Consider the following 19,363-nt stretch of genomic DNA (forward strand, 5'->3'; position numbering starts at 1 on the left):
AGAAAAATCCCCTGTTTGAAGTCTTGAGAGCAAAGACACTGGGAGAGAAAGGGAGGGGAAGCAGGTAATTACTAGTGGAGATGCTCTTTGACGGATTATTATATTAAAGCAGGAGGAGGATCAACCAAACACAGCTAACCTCTAACAGCGCTGGTCTCCACCTATCAGTGACAGGAACATTACAACCTGAGGAGCCACTTGCACTTGACAAACACGACAACGAGCAACAAATCCCCAGGCTGATAAAAAGAAACCTGACTGCCAAGAAGGCACCGCATACTGCAAACCTACCACAGTCGGATCTAATGAAAAGCTAAATACGAGGCCTTGAGTTACTTTAACTTAGGCTACAGTCACACTAGGGGAAAACACTACAGACTGCAGTACAACCAAAATCATTGCAAGTTTGCAATCAGCTTGCAAATTCTTACCTCTAAAATGATCTCTTTAACAACAGGAACCAGGTCTGCAACCTCTTGCAGTCAATTGCGGTCTTTAAACCAACTTGGTGAGTCAATATAGCGATAAGGCAGAGTCAGTCTGCTAACTGTTTTTGATAAACCCAATAGCTATTAACATAAACCTTAACAACTCATGTTTCTCTTTTTCTTTATTTGATGGAGACAGCAAAAAAAAAAAAAAGAGTAATGCAATCACTCTCCAACACTGTTTTTCCTGGTCAGTTGGAGGTTGCCATCCTATTCTTACTGCAGTGTGAAAAGAGACACTAGAAAGGACAGCAGCTGCGCAAATATAGGAGCAAATTTTTGTCCTCTGCTCCAAATTTTTACACCAGCTTTGGATTATACAAAATTCAAAAGTACCTTTGAGTACACCTTACATTGAGCCTTGGCACAGCCCCTCAGTTGATCAACTATGAAAACCACAGCTTATATAGAAGACTATAAAACTAGTCACTGTGACGCCACCTAATGGTAAATGAAGTCTCCTGAAACCTTGAGCTAAATGTTCCCACTGCACCATCTTTGCTGTTTCAAACCAGACTGTGAATCCAAGCATGTTGCAAGCTCATTGGCTAACTTAATTAAAGAGTCATTAGTCTGTGATCGCACCCTGGATAACCATATTCCTAAGAGGTGGGTGGGGCTTAAGTGTTGTATCTGAAATATCTGAATATTCCCTCTTACTGACATCATAGTGGGGCAAGAGGAGAAAATTCAGCTTGAAACTGAGCATATAGAGCAGTCTGAAGTCTGGGCTTTTGGCTCATAATTCCTTGACTTTTCAGAAAATGTTTAATATAACAACAAGTGTGGAAAAGCACAAAGCTCCACTTGGAATGAATAATATAACTTTTTCTTTCACGTGTTTTTGTTTTTTTTACATGTTGCTTATCAGTTCCACCGGGGAATGCTGTATCACGCTGAGTGGTGCAACTCGCATCATACCTTACATCAAAAAAGTGTAAAAACACACAACCGGTGTGTCTTTTATGTGTGTCTGACGTTTAAAAAACAAACAAATCACAAAGGACATCACAGGGAAATAAACAATGGTTTGAAACAAACTGATGAAGAAGACAAGATGTAGATAAAAGGGCCAGAAAAAGACTAATAAATGGACTTGTTTAAAACCAGTCAAAACTGAGCAATCCTTATTGAGAGTTTTGTAATTTTTGTTTATAAAATAAATAAAAATGAGCTGCATCCACGTGGTCTGCAGGATTTCTTTCAAATTTCAGAAGAAAACTTCACAGTAAAATGTCATTACATTTATATATTTTCTCAGTAGTCATTTGTGCACGTTTTGCACTCTGACGGCTGTGTAGTCTGCAGACATGTTCGTTTAATCAATTTAGAAACTTTTAAGACTGTTCTTATAATTTTTTGGGACAGAGCAGAGGCGAGGGAAGGAAATCTGTGGGTAAAAGCACGGGAATAACATTTACCCCTTTGTGGACCTCAGGAGGAGTACTGTAGAAGCCACATCAGAAGTTAAAGAGAGTTCTAGTTGTGTTCTTTATTAGCCTTGGCACTGTTCATTTAAAAAAGGACTGCCTTATGCAGCTTAAAAGCAAACTAATCATACAATAGTCCAGGGCATCTCCTGCAGCACTGCACAGGATAATGTGATAAGCGATTCAATTTCAAGCAAAACGGGAGACACTCCTTTTTTCTACCGATGCGCTGAGTCTTCTGAGTCTTGGGCCAATAAATGCCACCACTGAACTGAGAAATGTGGGCTTAGGAAAATAAAGTAAAAAGCTTCCCTTTCATGAGCTCCCGAGAGTTTGGAGCAGAGCTGCCTCCTCTCTCCTTGCCCGGGGGCAGGCTATCATCTCTGGTGACACCAGAGGAAGGGCAGCCCCAACCCCACCCCTGTCGGACCTGGAGATGTAAGGCCGCAGTGGAGAAGAGGCTCTGCTGCCGGCCTGGTCTCTCAGCTCCGGCTTCCTCTTTGATCACCAGCAGCCGACCTCCATGTCTCCACAACAAGGAGGAGGGCCAGATAACACGCTGCTGAGCCTGTAACCCCACCCTGCAGCCCTTGTTCTCTCCAAATATGAAAAAAGGGTTAATTGTATTTAACAATATGCTCTCTATCCTAACACCCCCCGTCTCCATCACCTCCACCCTCCCGTCCTTGATTAGAATTAGAATCACATCTGGCGCCATGTTCTGTCCCTCATTACTGCTGAATCTCATTACAACAGGCTCCCGTGGGAGGGACACGCTGGGTTTTTAAGCACACTTTTTGCTTTCTTCCTGCCTCTTGCTCATCTCATCTGCCTCGCCGCTTCTTCTCTTCTACGTTTACATTAGCGGAAGTCCTCATCTGAGAGAATGACTGAGCACCACCACCCTCCATCTCCTCCTCCCAGAGCTTGGAAATTGTTTTACAGTGCCAATTAAAGTAGGTATGTTGAGTTTCTTCCAGAGTATGTATTATTCAGAGTGTATTATTTGTTGCACTCAAAAAAAAAAAAAAAAAAAAAGAGAAGAAGAAAAACCCACTAAAATAGGACTCGCAGAGTAAGTTCCACTTACTTGCAATAAAAACTACACCAAAGGTTTGGAAATAGAGTCAACATGAGGAAAATGAGGGAGCTTATTTATGGCGCCCTGAAGTCCTACTGAATAATAAAAACCTCCACATATAAGCACATTTTAAACTTTGTTTCTGAGCATCTCTGTCCAAACACTGCTCTGAGTGGGAATTCGCTTTAGATGAGGGGTGGAAAATAAAGAAATGTGTAAAGTTTGACTCCAAAATGTTTTACCTCTGTAAAATATTAATTTCAAACTTTAGAGGCAGGAAGCACACACTGCACACTTTGTAACTGGAGTGAAATAAGAGTTTCAACAAATATTCAAAGCGTTTTATTTGCTCTTTTAACATATCAATATAAAGTAATAAAAACATGAACAAAATATATCAAATTAAGAAAGAAAAAAGCAGTGATGTCTGACAAGATTGGACCCGGTGTCAGAGCGGCGAGCTCTGAAGGTCGCGGGGAAGCCCTGAGGTTTTAATGATCGTTTAGCTCTAGATCATCGGCGAGTCGCAGAGCGTGCAGGGTGCCTGCAGTATCTTCTTTATCCACTCTGGATCTGTGGGGAAACAAAACAACTTCTGTTTGTACTCAAGATTACGAACAACAAAATCATTTAATGTGGTTATGTATATATTAATATCAGAGACTTTAAAGGGTGACAGGAGTACAATTTAAGCCCCCCCCCCCCCCCCCCCCCCCCCCCAAAATAAATAAATAAATAAATAAATGGCCTCATTAAGCACTACGAGTATACAATTGAGCACAAAATAAGGGCATGTGCAAACTTACCACTGGATTCATTAAATGTGCACACTGGCCAATTTGTTCTCACTGCCATGCATATGTTACAGGATCGTTCTACAAACACAGTCGTACTCTCGTTATTTGCAATCTGCGTAGTGCCACACCCCTTTTCTCTATATAAGAAAACACAAAAATTGATAATGTTCTTGTCCACTAAAGCAATAAAAGTGGGACAATCAATAGTGCACACCATTCCTAAGAAAAGGCTAAATAATAAACATTTTTAGTAAGCAAGTATACAAGTGAGGTTTGAGCTGGAGCAGCCGAGGTAATGTGTCGAGACACGGACTGTAGTTCAGACAAAGAAAGAAAAGGTTTGATATCAAAAGATGGGGAGAAGTAGGTGATGAGATACAGTAAAAATGGACTGCAATGGAACGCAAAATTATTTAATAATTACGTAATAACCATTTTGATATGCTGAGCATTCAAAACTGGGGTATGATCACTATTGTTTGTGAACTCTACATTTTTATTTGTGTTTTGTTGAGTCTTCATTAGTGGTACTGGAAGGCCGGCCTATTCTAATACGTTATATAAAAGTACGCATACATTAAGCTAAAGCTTTATCCTGCACATTTACAGTTGTTATTCAGTGTCATTTACATTAATTAAAATACATTACAATTCATTGTTAGCGTGCATGCATAGTCTAATAACAAAGCACCAAAAAGAAAAAGTCAGGTGAGAAAATATTGATGAAATATTAACAAGCTCAGCCCTAAACTTTTCACGACACACCACAATTAAGTGAGCCGCCCCTTGCACACACTGGTCTGACAAACTAAGCACTTCCTGTAGTGAGAGCATGCTTCTCTCCTGCTGCTTGCTACACGCAAGTAGGGCTGCCACAAACGATTATTTTGATAGTCGACGTAATTGTGACTAGTTGACTAATCATGGCAGCCCTACACGCAAGACGGGACAAGTGTAAGCAATGGTCAGTCTGCATTGTCTTCCAACATTTGTCAGAAGTAATGCAAAGGAAACGGCTTACTTTTCTAAAACATCTATAACATTTGTCAGAGTTTCTGACCACTGGTTAAACAAAAACATCTATGCTTGAGTAAATTAACCCACAATGAATAAAACAGGTTAAAAATTGTATATATCCCACTGTACAATACTGAAAAAACTATTTTTAACCTCATGTTTGCTATTGACGTAGAAGTATAGAACAGGGCTTTCTAATGAAGTATGTGAGAGATAAGAAATGACTAAATTAGGAAGTTTACTGTGAAAGTGCATTATCTCACACTCATCAGTGAGGCAGGACTTCTTCTTTGTGATCCCAAAACACCCACGACTAAAGTTAAATCTCCCAGACATGATGTGCTGTGGCTCAGCTGGTGAAACGGCCTCCTGTCTGCTACACAGACTGTAGTGTCTCTAGCATATTCAAGATGGCAACATGGCTGGTTTGTTTATCTCTAATTATTTAATGCCATAGATTTAATATTAATGTAGGTTTTTTTGTCTTTTGCTGTCAGACACAGAGCTTCTAAATTGTTTTTAAGAATTTCGTGTATAAAAGGGTTTTCATTCCAAACAGAAACTGCTGTGATAATAATAAAAATAGTAAAATAGGAACTATAAAGAAGGCAAACATCCTAAAGATGTTTTTAGACAAGTGGGGGGGTGATGCTGATTTTGACAGATGCCACAACTGCACAGACCTGTCACTCATTAGCTCAGATAGGCTGGGATGACCAGCAGAGCTGCCCCTCAGGCAGGTTTGATAAAGACCTGAGATCATTTTTCCCCCCTGCAGGACCCACAGAGCCTGCTCTTTTCCCACTTCTGTGTTTATGTAGAATAATATATTTTTTTCTCATTTGTATCATTATTGAGCTTACCTCCACACATTTATATGCCATTATGATGATATGTACATTACATGTCATAGAGACATGTACTGTAAAACCAATGCAGAGCAAAGATCTCTAACTTACAAATATATCTGAACATAAATATGTAAGAGGGTTTCCTACATTTAGTGTGAAGCAAATCATACCTTCCCCAAATCCAATTAAAGAAACTGAAATACTGGACAAAATGACCACAGACAGAAATCTTCTTAATCAGTTTGAGTAAATAGTAAACATCTGATAATCAGATTACTTAGATGCAATAAACGTTCCACAGACTCACCGAGGCTTTCTGCGTTTCAGGCTTTTTAACCCTTTAAGACCTACCATAGAACCAAATCCGCCAGAGCTTATATTATATTTTTACATGCTGTAGTGCCATTTTTGGGAGCATTTCAAGTTGATATACATCAATACAACCATTATAGCCCAAATCTTAATAATATGTATGTATTAAGTGCATAGTAATTACATAAATTGCAAAAAAGTGCAATAAACTACAAAAAAAATTTAAATCGTTTTTGTTTTTTTTAACATATATTTCTAGTTAGAGAAATTTAAGAGGTTTATCCCTCAAAACTGTAAATACAAAAAAGTTGCACAAAATAGTTTCCCACCACAGGAAATTTATTTTGAGTGTCTTCATAGTTTTATTTTTGAAATACACCAATTTTTATACACTGCAGGAAAAACGAAAATAAATATTATAATGCAAATTTGCAAAAAATAACAGCATATGCATCAAAATAAACAATTTCCAGCAGTGCAATATGAGTCCTAAGCATCCCAGAAACGACACAAAAAGTCATAAAGTCAAAGATAACTTTTAAAAAAACACCAGTATAGGCTCATAAGGCCCTGATGGTAAAAAAAAAAACTACATTTTCACAAAATGACATCACTTCCTGTTTCGGGCAGGACATGGCGGACATGCGATAGTTCGCACTGATGGACGTAGGAAGTGTTATGAACAGCTGATCGGATCGGCAAAGCATGTTTCTGGAATATTATGTTTTTGTTGCTGCAAGTGCTTTTTATGCAGTTTTTGCAAAACTATATGTGGAAGGAAACTGTGACCAAGGACAAGCTGATGGCATAAGATGTAAGTACAACTCCTCAGGTTTCATATGCAAAAAGAATTACTGCGCTAGCTTACGTGGTTGCAGTGCTACCGGGATTTAAAAATAGTTACGCAAAACGGAGCGTGCCCGCTCTGACCGGCTTTAAAGGGTTAAGACCATTAAAAGAATGCAAATTATTACTGTAATGGTCAAAATATAAAGAAGGTATGAGGAACGTATGGTATGAGGAAAACAATTATAAAGAAACCAATTATTTGTTAGCATACAGTACAATTCCCCTATGTTTAAGCAGTATATTTAAATCCTAAATTCTAATGTTACAATTGTGTACTGTAATGACTCCTTATCAGAATCGATGTAGAGCTCGTACCTAATGAGTGAGCAGCAGTCAGCAATGTCACTGTGGTCGGGACACCCCCAGACTGATACAAAAACCTTTGCTGGCTTGCCTGCACAGTCGAATGCGGGCTCAAGACAATACTTAAGGCTTTTGTAAACTTAATTCTTTCCTTTAGGACTTTTATGAGGAAACAGAATGCAATCATTATTTCAGATATAAAAGCAATCAGAAAACATGTTTACATGCATTATAAAGTAATGATGTATGTAATGCATTCATCTCCTCTTTCATCCCGCAGCTCTGCTGTCACACCTGTGTTTCTGTTTACAGTCTGTTGTGAACAGGCTGATTAGAAATCCATCTAACTGTACACATGGCAGTGGAAATCAGCTTTCTCCAACTAGCGCGGAAAAAACCCCAACAGGTTTTTCTAATCCAGGTTATCGTTTACTTAAGAAATCAGGACTAACGTGTCTCCTCCTCACTGGAACCTCAGATAGTTCTGTTTTTTCTCCCCTGAGTATCAAAGTATACACCCCTTCAGTAATTCACAAGCACAAGCAAAAAGAAAAAAAGTAGTCACCCATTCTGTTAATTGCATTGTTGCACGTGCATGTCAGTGCACATTTCTACCCTCCCACTGAGCTGACCGACCTTAAAGAAGTCATGCAAAGATTGCTTACTCTCGCTCCAGCATTCAGAATTCCCCAGCTACACATTTCAAGTCCTAGCCGAGAAAGTGACAAGACTGAGCTTTGTGACCAGTAACTCAACTCTTGCCTTATGAGAAAATACAAAAGCACACTGGCTAAAAAGAAAGAAAAGACGCTGTGCTAATTTCTGCAATCAGTCACAGTTAATAAGTATTATGTTTGTGTGGCTCAGTCATCCAACATGTCGAGCATTGATCCGAGCGGCAGAGGCTGATGTTGAAGGTGACAGGAGGAGACGGCTGATCGAGAGCGCGACTGTGAAACGGAGGTGGAGGGAGATGGAAAGTGGCGCTTACCCTCAGGCTCTGGCAGTCTGGCGATGCTATCCAGCAGGAGGCACCGTCTGAACGTCAGCGTCTGGCAGGCCTGGTATGACAACGCACACCTGGAGGAGACCGAAAGAAATACATTAGAGAGCTGGCTGCCAGGGACAGTCACACACACACACATATACACATTATAAAAGTAGAGCAGAAACAGTGCTGAGGTGCAGCTGACGGGCACAGATTTCCCCTCAGTGCCCACCAGAGGCACCACGTTCAAGCTAGAGAGCAGGCAGGAGAAATGTTTGACAGACGATATTTATGAGATGATGAGAGTGCTGCATGGGTAAATATCAGAAGGAAGGAGCCTTGATTACTGCTCCGAGAAGATAAATAAACCGTCAAAGAAGGAGTTCGGCATTAAGATTAAATTCATGTCCCAACGCTCAGGCTCAGCTGTGGCATCTGAACCAACGGTGCACCTACTCATCCTGTCAGGCTAAAGCTAAGAAAAACAACCATCCTTAGATGTTTTAAGTTTCTAAAGTTGTTCAAGAATTTTCTTCATACCTGAGCCACATGTGTCCATTTTTACACATGGTTTGTTTGTGGTCTGTGAAGGGCAGCACATCCTGACACAGGCTGCAGCGCTCCGAGAACGTCTGCTTGTTCATCTTATTCTTGATGTGGCCAATCAGGACCTGAAGGACAAAGCATGCAGGACCAAAGGGTCTAAATGAAAGCAACCAATGCAATCATTCCCAACTTGTATAGCGGAGGCAAAGAAGCCAGCACAAGAACCGTTTCTTCCACTTCAGCCTTACATCTAACAAGTATCCCCCTCCTACATATTTGCCAGACTTGCATGTTTCAGATAAACATAACCTAAGTAAATATAAAAGTTAGAAAATTTCCAAACCCTCTTGGAAAAAGTAGCCCCCTAAACTTACCTGGTTGCACCACCACCACCCTTGACAACCATTGTAACTGCAATCAAACATTTAAGAGTGTAATAACGGACGGAAACAGAAGATGGCAGCACTGCATGTACAGGGATGCCAGCTGCCGTTAAACCCCGAAGAAGAAGAAGCTGTGTCCCAGAATTCATAGCGCGGCCCAGCTCAGTTTCCAACAATGGCGGCAGCTAGTTAGTTTTAATATTACTCTTATTATTCTTTCTGGGTCACAAAATAAACGTTTAACATATTTTCAGGCGAGAATGTAGCTGTGTAAACCTCAAATATCTGCTCAGTTTATCAAGACACCACATATTTTCAAAAGCGCTCCGACGTTTTCGGAGGCATCTTTTACCCACTAGCTCGATAGCTAGCCGGGGGCAAGGCTCAGTAGAGCCCGTGAGAACACCGGACTCCCGGCAAATCGTTTTCAAACCCACTGCCGTCTTTCGCTACTCAGGAACAAATAAAATACTAAAAAAAAAGGCAAACAATAACATTTTTAAGTTATCTAAGTGACTCATATATATTTAACCTGAGTAAATCGGTTTGGCTGAGATTAAAGTTATAGTTTTTACACAGCTGAATAAACGTCAAGCATACAACTGATTATCAGAAGTGTGAGATGCTGGAGAGTATACTCCGGTGTCCTGTTATATTTTAGATAGCAAGGAGTTTATTAAACTTCACCGAAACAATCTGACATCTATCATCTTGTCTTTATTTTTAGTTAGCACATACCTTAAACACTTAAAGCTGTAAGCTAATGATAGTTATATAAGAGCAGATGCTGCTGGTGCAATAAGCTGTACGTTTTACGTTCAATGGATGATGATCTGATCAATCGACTAATCACAAAAATAATCGGTGACTAGTCGACTATCAAAATAGTTGTTTGTGGCAGCCCTATTTCCGGCTCTTTCAAACATCGCGGCAAAACATCGAGGAAAAGCACAAAGTTTTTTAAATGGACTAACAATGAGGTGGAGTTGTTGCTGCATCAACCTTTGGAAATTTACTTACCTGGATGATTGAGAATGCATCAAGACGAAAACTGGTAATGAGTTTAGTGAATTCTTAGCCAACTATTCTTTGTAATCGACCCGCACTGAAAGGTTTTCAAGCTAGGGTGGCCTGTTTATAGGTGTGCCAAAGCACCTCAATTGGATTTAGGTGCTTGGATTGGATTTTCTAGGTCATGAAGCAACAACAGAAGCAACTGGGGTCTGCAGTTCTTTAGATGCTGTTCTAGGTCTTTTGTGACTTCCTGGATGAGTCGTTGATGAAATGTTTTAGTAGGCCGGCCACTCCTGGGAAGGTTTACTACTGTTCCAAATTTTCCTCATTTGTGGATCATTGTTCTCACCGTGGTTCACTGGAGTCCCCAAAGCCTAAGAAATGGTTTTGTAACACTGTCCAGAGTGATAGATGTCATTGAATTTGTTTCTATAATCTACAGGTTCTATTCAAATGATCATGTAAAAACTGTCCTTTGACTACTACTAACATTTTTAAATGATCTGAAACATTTAAGCTTTTCAAATACTTTTTACAGCGCTGTATTCAGGAAAACCAAACCAAAAGAACGTGCAGTGGTGTCTTAAGTAGAAAAAAATAACATGTGAGTCATTACCTCTGATGCTCTGTCGTTGGTGTCTTTAGAGAGATACTCCACCAGGCCACAGGTGGGTATGCTAATGTTCTCTGCTAGCCAGGTATTGAGGTACACCACCCCTAACACCTTCTTCATGTTTTCTCTCATCAAGTGAGTCTCTACGGTGTTCATCCAAGCCTGTACCTCTGCCCTTTGCTCCTCCTGATTTTCCTCCTTCTCCAGTTTTTCTCCTCCGGGCTCACCTTCCTCTTTCACAGCACCTTCTTTGTCTTCTCCATCCTCCTGTTCCTCATCTCTTATGAACACCTTGTTTCCCTCTTTTGCAGGTTTCCAGTTGTTTTCTGTGTTAGGTGACTGCAGTGACTGGTGAAGTATTCGCACCAAAAAGAGCTTGAACCGCCACAAGTAAGGCGAGTCCGCTTCCCGGATCTTTTGATCGAGCTCGTCCTGCAGTGATGCAGGGATGGACTTGTTTTTCAAAATCTGCCACCTCACCAGGTCGAGCAGGTCGGCCATTTTATACAAGTTCTGCGTAGGGGACCTGAGCAACAACGCTGCTGCGGCTTCTGGAGTTTTTAAGGTCACAAAGTGAACCTGGTAAGTCCTGTTAACTGGATGATAGCCATCAACCATACCTTGCGTGCTGACAAGTGCAATATATGCTCCGTTGCGGCTCACTGCAATCCCGTGTATCCTCCTCCCCGTGAGGTTCTCTGGTCGCATCATTTCCTCCTGCTTAAATATTAAAGTGCTCTCTGTAAAAGTTGGCGTCAGCTTTTTAATCCACCCGTCTGTGGAACAAGTGTACACCGCGACACCTTGTTGACTGACCGCTAGGGAGACTACAGGAAGGGAGTGCAGCCCAGCCACGTGAGAGTTGTGTACATTTAGTCCAGCTGGGGAAATCACAAGTAAACACCAAAAGACGTAGCAGCCACGTGATGCGACGATGAGGCTGCAGCTGGATTTATGTATCGGGTGGATCATCGGGACACATTTGAGGTTTTCAACAGCGATTTCATCGCACTCCTTCCACAGGATGACGGGGTGTCGGAGGGTGAAGTACCCCTTCACTCCCGACAGGCTGACTGGCATGATCTTGACGGGTCCCACCTCACTGCCGACGATCAGGCCGCTCATGCGACGATCTGCGTTTTCATACTCCCACCACGCTAAGTCACTTGGCCTGGTCACGCCTGATTCAATGATGTCATAAAACGTGACATCTGCCCCATCCGTAAAAGGCAACACAAACTTCCACAAGACGAGGTCACCGTTTTCCATCAAGACAGCTAGTAGGACCATCTCTAAGTCTACGCCCGTGTTGTCTGGCTGAACCTGTTTAATCGTGTAAATACTCGACCACTCCATTCTCAGAGGCGTCTGCATACGGAAACGCCGCTGCAGCTCATCAAAGTCCTGTAGGTTAGTCTGCGGCAGCTTGTCATCCTTTCTGGCATAATTCCGCTCTTTTAGCCTCTCGCTGTACTTTTTAGTAAGATCAACTAGCGTGTTCCACTCAAGACGCTTGTGGCTGTTATGAATGGTAAGTCTGTGGTCAAGTGTTAGGCAAGCGAGCAAGCAGCGTCCACTCGAGTCACAACCCAACGGAGACCAGCTGGCGTACTTTATTCCTTTGTGCACGCCTACTGATGGGTTGATCACGCTGTCGGCCAAAAATGCTTGCCTTACTGTGGGATCTGGATGTGTAGCGAACTTCACCATTGCTTCAGACAGCTCTACTGATGGCCCCACCTTAAAAGGCAAAAACAACATATATTTAAGGATTATAAAGTCAAGTTTGTTCTTAATTTCATGTGCAGAAATATTTTATTTGATAAACCACCAACACTTCAAATTGTACACTGTAACAACACCCTGCTACAGGCAGAAAACTGGTTCTTTATGCCAGACTTGCTCAGGCTACAAGGAACGTGCCATATCATAGAATCTGCTATAACGCAGATATTAAGTTTTCACGTGATATAAAAGTATCATATCTTGGTGTCAGTGACATAGGGATGGCACATGTTTACATTCCTATGCACCTACAACAACAGCACAAGAGCCACATCATCAGCCTCTGATGATGATTAAATACAGAAAAAAAGGAGCAACTTTAACAACATCCAAAAGAGCTGAATACTTTAATATGCAAGAAAACTATGCAAAGTGAGAGCAGAACAGAAGTAACATCATCAGCTACAACTCAAGACCTACCACAAAGTCCTTAGAAATGTTGTAATATTGCAAAGATTTACAGAGAAGCACCATATAAACAGTATTTTTGAAAACTATTTAAAAAGTGTGCATTTATCTCACATATAAATGCACTTATATATATCATGTTTCTATGTGCACATCTGAATGTCAGTATGCACTGCTAGATGTTAAAAAAGCATTAGAAGCACTACATATAATTAGCTGTAATTATCTCTTTTTAGCAATCGTTTATTTCTTCTGTTAAGCAACAAAATCATCATCAGGTTTTAGCTTAATAAGTGGTATTTCCACTTATTTCCACAGAAAAGACTAAAACTGTTACCAAAGCACTGATGATCCATTTTCTGTTCTTCATCTAATGGAATAACCACCTAATTATTGCTGCTCTACAGCGAGTAAAACCTAGAAAAAGTTTTATGTCAACAAACTGGACAAACAGGATAGACGCAGTATAACCAAACAGACTGCAATGAATAAATTAGAGATATCTACGTTTTGTTATCTCTCTTTTTAATGCAGGATCATTTTAGGTAAATGGTGAACATCATGGCCCAGCTTCACCACAGAAAACAGCCTCCTGGGTGGCTGTACTATTATACAGACAATATCATGGCCTCTAAAAAAAAAACCAAGCCATGCTTTGTGAGCCACAGTCTACAGCTCCCAGCTCAGTACCTCCCATTAAAAAGCAGTTATTCATATCAGCCATTGACAGCTGGAAACCAACTTTGCCTGTCTGCCACCGTGCCTAGTGGATTATAAAATTCAGCTAGGTCCAACAATGTATCTGCCAAGTGGATTTTTGGACTGGAGACGAAACCTAAAAGCACTCATGTTTATACACAAGAGCAGCTGCGAAGAGACAAATTTACCGCAACAAAATTGTTTCTCTCGTTGTTTTGTTTGTTTAAAATCAGCATTTGTATTCTATTACTTTGATTATCTTCCCTGCGCTTTAGTAAATAATGAAAATACAGAAACATTCACCACTGCCAAACTAATAGCACAAAAGTGAATATTAGCTTGGCTCCTTTTCTGAGACATGTGTACACAATTTGTTTAATGAGAAAACAAACATCAACACCGTTACAGGAGTAACACATATCAGTTTGTGATCACCTATTTATATGTTGTTTATTTACTGAAGCAATGACTTTAATAATTTATTAGCAGTGATCATGCTCTGAAAGGTCTTGCACAAAGCTAATGGGTCAATAAGTTGAACACACAATGCAATCTGTAACTGAGTCAGGGTTTTACTTTTGTTTGCTTCTGCAGACTGAAACAATTGGGAATGTGTTACAAGCCATTTTTGTGCTTCAGGCCTGTAATGTGACGAAAGTGCATACTTCATACACCTTCATTTAAAGGGGTTTCACAAAAATACTGCATCAACTGTTTAGAGTACAGCCATTTTTAAGCACTGTTGCCCAAATCACAGTTTCATGTCACTGGCAAGCAGTTTCATGGCCAGGGGAGACCTGTCCCTTTGTTATTTCATAACAAATTAAGCAAATCGAGGATATGGAGTTCTGCTGTTCAGAGGTGCCCATGCAAGTTAAAGAAAGCATTGCTAGGTTGAAAAACAAAACAAACGTAGCAGAGAGACACACAAAAAAAACTTCAGCAGTGGCCAAATCCAAATCAGTAACCTGGTGCATTCTTAAAAAGAAAGAATGCACTGCCCAACTCAGAAACAAAAAGATCAAAGATGACATCATGAAGTTCAAGACAACAAAATTAATTCCAAGGTCTAGAAAAACCAGCACTTAGCTGAGTCAAGAACATTTGCTTGCCATTGTGAAAGTCTAAAATCAAGAGACGCCTTCATGAATGCAAACACAAAGGGTTTAATACAGGGTGCAAACCACAAAAACCTATGGGTCCAACTGTATGTAAAGCTCTGATCACAAGAGGAGACACGAGGGAGACTGAGGGAAGAACCTAAGAGTTTATTTATTTCCCACTTCCTGTATGAATATGAAGCAACGTTTGAAAATCTTGTTTAGAAACAACATTAAACAGCTGATTTAGTCTACCTTGATTAGTAGACAGAAGTGGACAGATGTGAGCTAGTTAGCTGTACCCTACATGACAGGAAGAGTAGTTACATGGTGGAAAAGCAGGGCCTTAAACAGCTGGTTAAAAAGGTCAACCGAATATAATACATCCCAGCAAGAAAACTTTTTTTTCTGTTTTATGATGTGACAATATTGTGAAGCTCCTGAAGAGTTTCAAGGCTAGTTGCTCTTAAGGTCAACTGTTTAGCAGTTATATTCTTTCTTTTGTTCCTCGGTTAATGAATGACTGTCTTGCAGTGTATTTAGTATAGCTATAAGAGTAGCTATTAACCTTAGTTAACATGGTTTGAGGCAGTTACAGTTAACTCTTCCTGTTTTCCTTTATAGCCATATATACAGTGGCTTGCAAAAGTATTCGGCCCCCTTGAACTTTCCCACATTTTGTCACATTACAGCCACAAACATGAATCAATTTTATTGGAATTCCACGTGAAAGACCAAAACAAAGTGGTGTCCACGTGAGAAGTGGAACAAAAATCATACATGATTCCAAACATTTTTTACAAATAAATAACTGCAAAGTGGGGTGTGCGTAATTATTCAGCCCCCTTTGGTCTGAGTGCAGTCAGTTGCCCATAGACATTGCCTGATGAGTGCTAATGACTAAATAGAGTGCACCTGTGTGTAATCTAATGTCAGTACAAATACAGCTGCTCTGTGACGGCCTCAGAGGTTGTCTAAGAGAATATTGGGAGCAACAACACCATGAAGTCCAAAGAACACACCCGACAGGTCAGGTATAAAGTTATTGAGAAATTTAAAGCAGGCTTAGGCTACAAAAAGATTTCCCAAGCCTTGAACATCCCACGGAGCACTGTTCAAGCGATCATTCAGAAATGGAAGGAGTATGACACAACTATAAACCTACCAAGACAAGGCCGTCCACCTAAACTCACAGGCCGAACAAGGAGAGCGCTGATCAGAAATGCAGCCAAGAGGCCCATGGTGACTCTGGACGAGCTGGTGGGGGAATCTGTTCAAAGGACAACTATTAGTCGTGCACTGCACAAAGTTGGCCTTTATGGAAGAGTGGCAAGAAGAAAGCCATTGTTAACAGAAAACCATAAGAAGTCCCGTTTGCAGTTTGCCACAAGCCATGTGGGGGACACAGCAAACATGTGGAAGAAGGTGCTCTGGTCAGATGAGACCAAAATGGAACTATTTGGTCAAAATGCAAAATGCTATGTGTGGTGGAAAACTAACACTGCACATCACTCTGAACACACCATCCATGTCAAATATAGTGGTGGCTGCTGTTCACAAACGCTGTCCATCTAATCTGACTGAGCTGGAGCTGTTTTGCAAAGAAGAATGGGCAAGGATTTCAGTCTCCAGATGTGCTAAGCTGGTAGAGACATACCCTAAAATACCGGCAGCTGTAATTACAGCAAAAGGTGGTTCTACAACGTATTGACTCAGGGGGCTGAATAATTACGCACACCCCACTTTTCAGTTATTTATTTGTAAAAAATGTTTGGAATCATGTATGATTTTCGTTCCACTTCTCACGTGTTCACCACTTTGTATTGGTCTTTCACGTGGAATACCAATAAAATTGATTCATGTTTGTGGCTGTAATGTGACAAAATGTGGGAAAGTTCAAGGGGGTCGAATACTTTTGCAAGCCACTGTATCTCTCCCCTGCACATGCCTGAACCTCAACCTTGTCGCTGTCCCCCTGATGTATTTATTTCTTATGTTGACCATTCTGGTTACTCCACCTCCAGCTCTGCATCATGTAGTTTTGTCAGTGCCATCTCCAAACCATACATCATAGTAAGTCTGACTACCATCTGTCAAAACTTCCCTTTCATTCTTGTTGCTACCCTTCTATCGCATATGCCGCCTAACACTCCACTCCACCCACTCTGCACTCTCTTCTCTGGATGGTGACCGCATTTATGTAAACATCTTCACCTTATTATTAATAATAATGATAATAATGGATTGCATTTATATAGCGCTTTTCAAGACATTACAATTCCACTATTCATTCACTCTCACATTCACACACGAAGCGAGGCTGCCATATCGCGCCATCGGCCCCTCTGGCCAACACCAGTAGGCGGTAGGGTAGGGTGAAGTGTCTTGCCCAAGGACACAACAACCAAGACAAACAGAGCTGGAGATCGAACGGCCAACCTTCCGGTTACAAGATGAGCTTCATAACCCCCTGAACCACGATCGCCCCCCTTCACCATCTCTGCTCCTTGCAGCTTCACAGTTACACCCGTCTAGGTCTGGGCCATATATCGCGATAGAATATGGGTAAAACGCCAATGCGCAGTGCCTTTGTTTTCATACGCACATGGCGGAAAAAGCATGACGGCGACTGAGAATAAGAAGGGCGAAAGCGGATCGTTGAATGAAACAGATAAACTAGAATTGGTTTGTAAAAATGCTGCAACTTCAGTGGTGCGGAACTGGTTTAGCTTTCGTCCGTCAGATAAACAACAAAGCACTATTTTTGGTAGAACATGCTAGCGGGCCGTCGTTATTACCGTGTTTTTTTGAAAATAGGCACACACACTTAAAATCAATCCTTTGATTTTTCTGAAAATCGACAGTGCCCCTTATAATCCAGTGTGCCTTATGTATGAACTCTGGTTGTGTTTACTGACCTCAAAACCATTTTATGTTCACGGCGCTCGAAAATCTGTCAAATGTTTCAGTACGACTTTGCTAAGCTATGAAGCCGCCGCTTGATGGATTGTCGGAGCATTATGGCTATCGTAGGCAGGAGCCTCGCGGAGTGATACGTACTGCGCTTCGACATAATATTACCGTATTGTGTGTGTATAACCTCTTTATAAGTTTTGTGGATATTATACAAGGTTATGCTGAGGATATGTCGGTCAATTTCCACTGGAAATGCCTTTTGGTTAAACTGTCAGCAAGGAATTTGAATTTCCACTGTTAATTTTTTATATAACTAAAATGCACATAAAAACAGCTGTTTGTTTAAGTGAAAATACATTGATGGGTTTTGGGGTTTTTTGCACTAATAAAGTTGTGGAGTTGTAAAGTATTTTGTATAGTGTCAATTATATCGTCAGTTATATCGTTATTGCAAATTTTCAAATGTATATCGTGATAAATATTTTTGGTCATATCGCCCTGCTCCACACCAGTCTCCCTCTCACACATGTATTATGTCTTTCATTCCTCTTTGCTCCACAGTATACCTCCACCTTTCCAGGCTCTGTTCCACCTGCTCTTTACTCTCACAATGTCATTGCAAACATCACAGTCCACGGAGACTCCTGACTGACATTATCAATCAATCTGTCCATCACCACTGCAAACAAGAAGGGTCTCAGAGCAGATCCCTCGTGCATGTCCTGCACCACCCCCACATACTTCTCTGCCATTCCGGACTTCCTCATGCAGCACCACAGTTCCCCACTCTGTACTCCTACGTTTTCAAACAAAAACTAAACTAGCCCAAAATAAACTGAAAAATAAAAAAAAAATAAAATAAAATAAAGGTGAGCTTTCCGCAGAAGAAGTTGTTATTGTTTCCCAATCAAAACAGTGGAGCACGTGACTTGTAAACACCACATAAGCTCAGTAAGCTAAAGCTACAGAGCTGCATGGGTTCTGATATTTCCCTCTTATAAAGTGTTGGTGTTAGCAGGTAACAGGCGACTGTATGCGGTCGCTTACCCGCAGTTTGTATTCCTCGGCTGGGACGGGGATTGAAGTCCTGTGCAGCGTTAGGTCCTGTTTGTTGTTGTGGACGTCGCACACCAGCTCCATCACCGCCAGGGAACTGGAGGTGCACACAGCCAGGCGGTGGTCCTGCGACCACGAGAGAGGCTGGAGTCCGCTGACCGGGGCAATGAGAGGAACGACGGGCTCCCGCTTGACCGACACATCCTCCGCTTCTGGTTCAGTCTTAATGACTACGTTTTTGGGTAGGGTGTGCACCGAATCACAGGTACTGGCAGCCGCCATGTTTTCTGGACGGCGGAAGTGACGTCAGGCAAGCGCGGGAGCAGAAAAGTGAGGAGCTTCCTCCGCCGATTATAAAATAGACTTTTATCAAGTCATTTAACACACATAATAATAATGAAAAAAACAATAAGAATAAAAAATATTAAAAATAAAAACTCAGCAACATTAACAAAAAAAAAATTCACGTGACAAAATAACCGAAACACTACATTTCACTGTAAAGAAAAGGTATGGACTAAGAAACATAGCTTTCCATAATGCTTTAAAACACTGCTAATAAATTAAAGCATCGAAAATGCTTTTATATGATTTTTATATGCATTCTTTTTATTATTTGCAATTCACAAGAAAATGTTCATGAATCCCTTTCATATTTCCCCACATTGTGCTTAATTATAAATAAAAGTCAACTGTCTGGCTTGTACAGTTAGTAATATTTTTTTAA

At 40.9% G+C, this 19,363-nt stretch overlaps 1 protein-coding gene across 2 annotated transcripts; it reads right to left on the reverse strand.

Moving 5' to 3' along the window:
• Nucleotides 1-3,352: 3,352 nt before the first annotated feature.
• On the reverse strand, nt 3,353-18,921 carry gtf3c4 (general transcription factor IIIC, polypeptide 4). Of its 2 annotated transcripts, XM_006795641.3 has the most exons (5): nt 18,628-18,921; nt 10,676-12,412; nt 8,657-8,787; nt 8,120-8,208; nt 3,353-3,572 (listed from the first exon to the last, which is right to left on the reverse strand). In XM_006795641.3, the coding sequence occupies exons 1-5, from the start codon at nt 18,916-18,918 to the stop codon at nt 3,508-3,510; spliced, it is 2,313 nt and encodes a 770-aa protein (XP_006795704.2). In that variant the 5' UTR covers nt 18,919-18,921; the 3' UTR covers nt 3,353-3,507. The 2 variants fall into 2 exon arrangements, with proteins under 2 accessions (XP_006795704.2, XP_087699692.1); XM_087843566.1 differs by lacking the exon at nt 3,353-3,572 and having other exon boundaries at nt 7,591-8,208.
• Nucleotides 18,922-19,363: the final 442 nt, after the last annotated feature.

The sequence above is a fragment of the Neolamprologus brichardi genome, chromosome 7 (assembly GCF_056152115.1).
Source record: "Neolamprologus brichardi isolate AB-2024 chromosome 7, ASM5615211v1, whole genome shotgun sequence".
NCBI lineage: Eukaryota > Metazoa > Chordata > Actinopteri > Cichliformes > Cichlidae > Neolamprologus > Neolamprologus brichardi.